The sequence below is a fragment of the Eurypyga helias genome, unplaced genomic scaffold (genome assembly GCF_000690775.1).
Source record: "Eurypyga helias isolate BGI_N326 unplaced genomic scaffold, ASM69077v1 scaffold23293, whole genome shotgun sequence".
Classification (NCBI taxonomy): domain Eukaryota; kingdom Metazoa; phylum Chordata; class Aves; order Eurypygiformes; family Eurypygidae; genus Eurypyga; species Eurypyga helias.
Genome location: NW_010241039.1, coordinates 1,796 through 10,833, shown reverse-complemented (window position 1 = coordinate 10,833; position 9,038 = coordinate 1,796). Strand labels below are relative to the sequence as shown.

General features: G+C 42.8%; 1 protein-coding gene across 1 annotated transcript in view; it reads right to left on the bottom strand.

The window, feature by feature from the left end:
• Positions 1-9,038, bottom strand: part of DCAF12 (DDB1 and CUL4 associated factor 12) — a gene marked incomplete at its 5' end in the record, with an annotated part of 16,019 nt that overhangs the window by 5,486 nt on the left and 1,495 nt on the right. The window contains 2 exons of the mRNA XM_010148634.1: positions 1,814-1,874; positions 3,105-3,311. Coding sequence (XP_010146936.1) covers positions 1,814-1,874; positions 3,105-3,311 — 268 coding nt within the window. The remainder of the gene's footprint in view (positions 1-1,813; positions 1,875-3,104; positions 3,312-9,038) is intronic.

Here is a 9,038-nt window from a genome sequence, read left to right as displayed (position 1 = left end):
CCCCGGCGTCGGGTGCGGGTCCCAGCCGTATTCAATATATTCATCAATGACCTGGATGAAGGGATGGAATGTCCTCCCATAGAATCACGGAATGGTTTGGGTTGGAAGGGACCTCAAAGACCATCTCGTTCCAAGCCCCCTGCCATGGGCAGGGACACCTTCCACTAGACCAGGTTGCTCAAAGCCTCATCCAGCCTGGCCTTGAACATTTCCAGGGATGGGGCATCCACAGCTTCTCTGGGCAACCTGTTCCAGTGCTTCACCACCCTCTCCAGGAAGAATTTCTTCCTGATATCCAATCTAAACCTCATCACTTCCAATTTAAACCCATTACCCCTTGTCCTGTCACTACAGGCCCTTGTAAAAAGTCCCTCCCAGCTTTCCTGTAGCCCCTTCAGGCACTGGAAGGTGCTATAAGGTCTCCCCGGAGCCTTCTCTTCTCCAGGCTGAACAAGCCCAATTCTCTCAGCCTGTTCCCATAGCAGAAGTGCTCCAGTCCTTGGAGGATCTCAGTGGCCTCCTCTGGACTCGCTCCAACCGGTCTATATCCTTCTGATGTTGAAGGCTCCACAGCTGGACGCAGCACTCCAGGTGGGGTCTCACCAGAGCAGAGTACAGGGGGAGAATCCCCTCCCTTGACCTGCTGGCCACTTTCCTTGTCCTTTCTTCCCTTCTCCACTGGGGGAGGGGAAAGGGAAGTGTTCCAGTGACTGAATGGTACTTAACTGCTAAACCACGGCACAATCAGACTTGCTAATTGCTCCCCACAAATTTTCCCAGGTGTCTCAGGTCTGGAGACTAGAACCTATGTCCTGCTGTAAGCAAAATACCACAGAGAACATGGCAGTCTTCTATACACACCTCCACCCCTGAGCAACACGAGCAATCTGGAATGCGGTGCCTCTCTATTCTATTGGGTCCTTATCTTCCCCTGGATATCTGTAATCACCTCTGCTGTTCTCTTCAAGCTCACTAGCTGACAGTCTTTTTAAAATGCACATATTTGGGTTGGAGATTTGCAAGGATCAAGTTTTTTATTAAATTCAGAATCAAATTCCAGGATTAGCTTTCTGGTTTTAGGAGAAAAGAAAATCCTAGTGAGCTAACAATTTAAGTATTTGTTTCTTATGAGAGACTGTTACAGTTTTCTGTCACTCATTTTGACACCTCCTTGTAGAGAATGCTACACAATGTCAGCACAGAAAGACAGTGAACTACTAAATTAATGCAACAGCATATCAATATTTCTGCCTTTACCAAAGTAATACTTCATGAAGTTACAGTGATTATCCAACTAAAAACTCAAAAATAGACCTTTTCTGTTTCAGCCTACGATATTAACTGCCCTAGTATATGTACATATACATATATACACATACAACTTTACTGGCAGCTTGACAGAAAAACTGAGTTTTCATTAATTAGTCTTGCATAGGGCTTCAGGAAACTGATATTGCTCTGTTGTGTCCCAAAGTTACCAACTGATAACCAACACCCTTCGTGAAATTATTCTTCTTGTGTGGAATCCTTCCCAGTAACTCACAGTGTTTAGGGATCCCCTCATGGCAACACCTACTGGAAAGACAGCAATATTGCCTCTGGCACTTGGAAAATCAAACCTAGACCAGGGCTCTACAAACAAAACCAAGTGAAGCACTGTACTAACACCAAGAAGGGTTTAAATAGCTACGGCAGTTCCAAGTGGTTTCAAATGCCCTGGTAACAGTGCTTCACTGAGATCCATAAAGTGCTGTCCCTTGGTATAAAACTCGGGGGGGGCGGGGGGGAAGAAAAAAGTAAAAACGGACTTTACCAGAAACAGCCATAGTATCACTGATCCACGCAATTGAAAATATCCAGTCCTTATGTCCATCCTAAAAGAAAAAGAGACTTTTCTGCATCATTATGGTCTAGAGTGGTCTAAAAGCAGACAAGTATTCTTCACGTTGGTTTTTAGCACAAATTCAGGACAGGCCTGCATTAAGAACGTACAGATAAGATTCCAGTATCAAGCTGGAGCAGTTTAAATGCCTAACTGTAATTGGAACCTACTTTTTTTTTTATTTTGAAGTGTATAATTCATAGAGAGCAATTAGATGATGAAGAAACAGCTCTCTGACCTCGGCCAAACTGATCTCAATTCTAAGGACTTAGATTTTCCATTTTGAAAGCACCATTCTCTACTTCTCAGAGTAGCTTCACACTTCTATTTCCCCAAATGCAGATCCCTACTATAAAAAGTAACCAAAATCTTACATTTACAGTATATGACCAACAGATAAATTTTTCAAGACTATTTACTTCGATAATCTTTTTTTTAGCAGGTGAGAAACCTGTGGGGAAATAAAAACAGAACACAAGGCTCTAGTTCTGTTTGAAAAGCTGCAAAGTCACAGCAGCATGCAAATTAACAGCCAGTCATGCAAATCTTTAGTCAAGCCTTTCTGCAGCTGGTTATCTGCCACTGTAGGAACTCTGACCCGACCTCAGCTGTTGCAGTTAAGGTCTTGGTGAAGTCCTGAATAAAAAGGAGAAATGCAAAAGAAGTGCTTACAGGACACCACTATACTCATTTTAACCTTTTTTCTTTTTCAGACTGGCTATTTCCAAAAGGACTTATGGTGTTTCAGAAACATAAGCAGTACCAAACTGCCATAAGTCACTGCGGTTAGAACTAAATCCTCAAAGCCACGTTCCACCTCTGGAATAACACATACATAAACTGCACTGGAGAAGGGAAAATCTGAACAACTTGTATCCCTTGATAAACCTGTATCATTGTTTCAATTTCTCAACAGCTTTTTCATTAAAACTAGTTCCAGGGGCCATCACCACCGTTAGACTTCAATATTTAGGATTTTGTTTCATTTTCAGTGCTTAAGAATAATCTGAAGTAGACCTGAATGAAAGTGAGGAACAAGGATGTGACTGTGTACTCACTTATATTCTGTCTTGTCAAAAAGACAACTTAGGAATGTTTTCAAGCTTTCAGAAATTCATTCTCCACTACAAGACCCCCAAAACCCCTGCTCTGACCCTAGGCAATTCAAAGTAGTAATTCCCCTAAAGGACAGAATAAACCTTCCCCAAATACTCCCACTTACATCTCCCACACAGACAGGATCAAGTGTAGGCAGGCGATAAATTGCAAGGCTGTTGGGGTTGTCTCCACCTGTGGCCAGAAGGGTCCTCGAGGGGTTGAGCTCGATGGCATGAATACCACATCCCTGCTGGTTCACCATGCCGGGTTCACGATCTTTCAGAATGGGAATCTTGGTAATCTGGCCAGTCTGAACATCTACTACAAATAACTGGGGGGAAAAAGAAGGCAGTAGATATAAGTCATCATCAAACAGGTAGGAAAGACATGGCCAAATGTCCTCCCTATTTTGAATTGGCAGGCTTTTTAGGTTGGAACAGAGAAATGATGTAAGTATGGCTGAAAAATACATGTATTCCTTCTTAAAACAAGTACGCTGACTTAATTACAGTGGGTCTTACTCAATCATCCTGTTTGGGTCTTGCAGCAATAGAAGAGAGAGGAGAGAAACTTGTCATGGGAGGTTTCCTATTTAACAAAAGCCTTGACTCTAAAACCCTTGCCCCTGTTCAACACCGTGACAAACAACATTGTTTTCCAGTCTCCCTGTACAACAGTGAGAAAGCCACCCACTTCAAAACAGCCAGTAGACCCCAGTGGGCTTAGCACAGTCTCCTGCCTTCCAGATAAGGTACCCACCATGCAGTTTCAGCTTTGGCAAACAGACACTTTACAAATCTATATAATTAGGGTTTATTTGCTGTTTATACACAAGAGTGTAGTAACAATACCCGGTTTTGTCTGTTCAACTATATATGACCACGGGGTTACAGTCTAAACCAGAACAAAGGGTTAGACCGCCTGCCCAAGGGCACTTTCATTTGGGAGGCTCTTGTGCTGGATCCCGTCACAGATGCTGTTCAGCGGGCAGCTGCACAAGCAGTCAAACAGGTCTAATAGAGGGGACAAAGCCCTATGAAGCAAGGAGATGGAGTATCTACAGCTGACTTGGCACTAAGGAAAGTGATGCAGAATCACAGACCAGGATTATAATTAAATTCCACTCCTGTCCCTTAGGTTTGTACCTTTGACAACTAAAGAACATTGTCTCAAAGCCTCTGGAGGTGAACTGAACATGGAGAAAACAAACAAACAATCTTGATGCAGTTTAAAAAATATACATCTCAAGGAAATTCTACTGAAATCCTTTGTCAAACATTTCTAAAAGGACCCAAATCTAGAGGTGCTCAGAGAGGTTACACATACAAGTTGGTTTTTTGTGAACAATCACAGACCATAGATCTATTTTTTAACAAATGTTAAAAAAACCCAAGAAAATTTAGCAGCATATCTACTATTCTTGATGTACTGAACTAGCAGAATATTAATGTCAAATCAAAACCTAATAAAGCATGGTACGTGTAGTGGTTTAACTCTGGCCAGGGAAAATACCACAAAGCCACTCTCATAGCTCCAACCCCTCCCTCCAGTGGAAGGAAGAATTGGAGGAAAAAGACAAGGAAGCTCATAAAATTGAGATAAGAACTATTTACTAATTGAATCTAAATGAATATATACAAATACTACTAGTACTAAGTAATTAAAATAGTAAAAAATAAAACATATGATACAAGTGCTCACCACTCGCCAACCGATGCACAACTAGGTCCCGAGAAGTCAGAGTCAGAGCCAAAGAGCCTGAGAGCCGCAGCCCGAGAGCGATCGCAGCAGATTCTGAGCAAACCCTATCTATCAGCAATAGCACGACCGGGAAAACTAACAGCCCCACCAACTCCGTCACAAATGAGCCGGCACAGGAGTTAGCAAAGGAGTTAAGGAGCCAGCAAAGGAGTTATGCCCCCCCCAGCCCACTCCCCACTTATGTACCAAGCATGACATACTATGGAATGAAACACCTCTTTGGTCAGTTTGGGTCAGCTGTCTGACCTGTGCGTCCCTGCACTGCCTGTAGCGAGAGAGAGCTGGGAACGCAGCTGCAGTATCAGAAGCTGAGAGAGACCTTGAATTTGGTGCAGGCACTCCCCAGCACCAGCTACAAAGACACCTTATCAGCCCTTTTCTCAGAGCAAATCCAGGAACAGAGCTTCACACCAGCCACTGCGAAGAATTAACTCTTTCCTGTCCAAAGCCAGCACAGTATGTTAACACATTCTACAGAGGAAGCTGGAATCCATCACTATGAACCGTGTTGTGTCTAGAACCATGCATCACTTTCAACCCACAAGTGGCCTTCCTCTGTAGGCAGGAGTCTTGCACTGATGGCTGTTCCTACAGAGACTGAATTGTCATGTTTAGTTCATTTTGCATGCAGGTGTGGGGGTCAGACAACAGCTGAAGTACAGCTGAGTAGACAGGAGGTACTCTTCACTTCTCCCAAGCCTTACAGTGCAGTTCATCACTGCCGACAGGCAGTAAATACATGATGCGTACAGCAGCCCTTCTGCCCTAACCACATCCCTGAAAATTAACACTTTTACTGTAGGATCAGGACCAGTAAATTCCTGCTCCTCTCATTACCCCATGTCCTTCCCCTGTTAGCGCATACCCTGTTTTCCTCCTCAGTATTTCCTCCAGCAGGAAGCGCCAATTCCCTCCCCTCCCCTCCTTTAACCATCGGGAGAAAAAAAGAAGAAAAAACCAACCCACAAAACCAACAGTTGAGTAGCTAGGATCAAGGCTACCAAGTGTTTTCTGAAGTTCCTAAAGCCAGCACCAGAAATGCTAATTAGGAAGGCACATCCACACCTCAGGACATCCACTGAAAACTTTGCTTCAGCGGTGAGAGATTCACATTTCTAAGAGCATCAACAGGTATGAAGACTGAAATTGAACACCCTCCACATCCTCCAATCTCACACCATCACACCTCCGAGTCTGATACAAGGTTTATGAAGCGTTGTTCTAAGGCAAAATTCCTTTGACTAAACTCTAATTGGGCTGCAAAGGTGACGAACTGGGATACACACAATGCTGAAGCATCCACTCACGCTGCTGCCCTGGATCTTCAACCTCAACATCAGCTCCATGTAACAAGTTGCAAATTAAGTTATTCTCAGAAGCAGCAACAGGACACACTTCTTGCACCCCACTCTAATCCACTGTCAGCCTTTTAATTGCTTTGTCACTTCCTCACTTTTCTCCTCCAGTTGCACAATATTACTGTAACCAGAATGGCAACTGCTCTTAGGGCCAGAAACCGCACAGTTAATGGACTGGCTTTGTAGTTTCAGCTCTACAAGTTTTAAGCAGTAGCTTCTGTCCTTGCTTTGTAAGGAACCCAGCACACTCTGTGGTTTAAAAACAACCACCACCCTAGAATAAAATAAGCACTGTCTGCGTATGCTAGGACTCTTGCATCACCTGGGGCACGACAGGAAGCCAGAAGCTTACACTTGGAAGCTGCAACACTGATTGCCAAGAAATCTTCCCTGTAAATCCAGTAAACAGAAGCCAGGAGAAGCCAAACAGTTGTTAGACACTCCTAAAGCCAAAAAAGGGAGAAATGCTAAGAAACAAGACAGGCAGCCAGCTGAGAATGCAGAAAATTGGAATACTGTTGTAAGAGTTTTAAACACACTACAGTAAATGAAGTACAAAACATCTCGCTGCTTTTAAACAAGTGCAGCCTAAACTATAGCATATAATGGCATAAACACAAAGAAAAAACCCAGAATTTAGTGTACTTCTCCCAAGCAACTGGTACCTTTGCTACTCTTGAAATAAGTACATTTACAAATACATCCAAAGCAGCCTGGACTCTTAAGAGTCTTGACAAAATCCTGATAGCTAAATTATATACTTCTTTTTTAGTTCACATCAAGCAGGAGTAAGAACTTATTTTCCAGCTACTCATTATACGGAACTGAAAACCAGCCACAAAAGCTTTGCCTGGATTCACTAAACCCCCACCAACTTCCAAACAGTGAAACGGGCATATTTGTCCCGATTTTAAGCCTTGCACATAACTTAGCTCTTTCTGCTAGTAAAACATATGCATGTCAGCCATTAACATGCCAAGTAACTTGACATCCAGCGTTTACCAAGCCAGGATTGCTTTGGCCAGCTGCCAGAAGTCCAAGGACCACATTTTATTTGTCAGAGCAGACTCAACTATCCTGTTCTCTGCGGGACAACCTTCTTCTAACAAGAAAACAGGAGAGAGAAATTAATCTTCCGTTGTTGACAGGAAACACCACCTGGCCACTGAAAAAAAGGTAAATCTCAGTGTCAGTTAGAGGCATCAGAGAATTATTTACACTGAGTTCCGGTCACTGTTCAGTGGACTAGAGCACAGTCACAAACTGCAGAAGCATGACTTCATGCCCTCCCTGGGATCAAAAATAAGCAGTCGTCCTTGAGTTTTCATTACATGTGCAAAGCCAGAAGGTAAGTTAACTTGAGAAGCAAGTGGAAATGATTCTCCCCCTACAGAGTACATATTCACGGATGGAGGAGTAACTGTGTGCTGTGTTCTCATCACTACAACCCCAGGACTACAAGACTAGGTTGTAACTGTATGAGATGGAAGGAACAGACACAGGATCTCTTGAAGACATTACAAGTCTCTGAGTTAAAGAAACAAGAGCTGGTGATTTACAGCAGGGCATCCAAGGCAACACATGAATCCACCAAGGAGAGAAAAGGTATCAGTCAGCGTTCAGAAACCAACCCACTCATGCCCTGGAAAACAGAAGAGAGCATTCAGTAAGGCTGTTTTTAAGCACAAATACATCTATCAGGCCTGCCTGGGAAAAAAAAAAAAAAATAGACAAGGCAATTATATTCTCAAACCACTGGAAACTAGTAAGCTGCTTCTATTAAGGGAATGACTTAACAGCTCTTGTATTTTTTCATCCTTAACTTCACAATTAACAAAATAATTATGTCCTCAACACATACACAGAACTAAGGGAACAAAAGAGGCTTCAAGATGATCATTAGAACCCCTCAGAAAAGCCCAGGTGACTGTGCTGGAGTTTTTAGACCCCTGAATGCTTGTATAGGTTCCATAGCCCTAAGTCAATCAAAAGCAGCATGCACTTTCAAGACACACAAATATTTGCTGTACAGCTGGCAACTGAGAGTGCCAGGATCCACTAATGAAGTTAATGCATATACACAATCATACCCAGGGACATTTCTGAAGGATAAAAAGTTACCTCAAATAATTAAACAAGTTATAATCCCCATTAAACATAAGCAATTGACAGAGAGTTCCATATTATCTTCAGTGTTTGTAGCAACTAGTACTGTCAGATGACTAAAAGCAAACCTACTCCTCTATGACAAGAATGCATTTCTGTTTTGTTATTAAAAATAGTGAATCCTTCTGGCACAGCACAGCCAAAGGCAATTTATAAATTAAATGCTAGAAGCACATCAGGCTTTGATTAAAATAACTGCTACGGTTTATATTTTTCTGTTGCATTAGCTTTTAATTATGTGCCACTTCAATGCAGCAAGCCCCATCAAAGCCCATCAAGTTGGTTTAGATTTACTCCCAACTTCAGCATATGAGATTCTGCAAAGGAATTCTCCTTTATTAGGTCACTTACTCAGGAGATGAGAGAGAAAATCTCATAATTAGAGTGTAGAGTTTAACGCTCTACTTGTTCAAATGCGAACACAAAGCAGCCACGCTGAAGCTATTACAGTGTTCAGAATTCATACAGAGTTTTCCACAATGCTGAAGTGACTTCTTCTGCAATTGTTGTATTTTGCTTAATAAAAGACGACGTCCGTCCGTAACGCCGAGCCCGGCTGTGGAAGCATACACTTCACTGCAGCGTAGGCAGTGGGAACAACAATATGGGTGAATCCCTCTTCAGTTCCGCCATTGTTTGGTCCCAAACAATTTTCTGCAAGGTTGCGTTAACCATGCACTTGCCCGTTTGTCTTTGCTGCAGCGGCACTGGTACTACAGAAGTTACAGAACACGGCAAAATTGTTGCAGCCCTATAAAAGTCGCAATCATCTT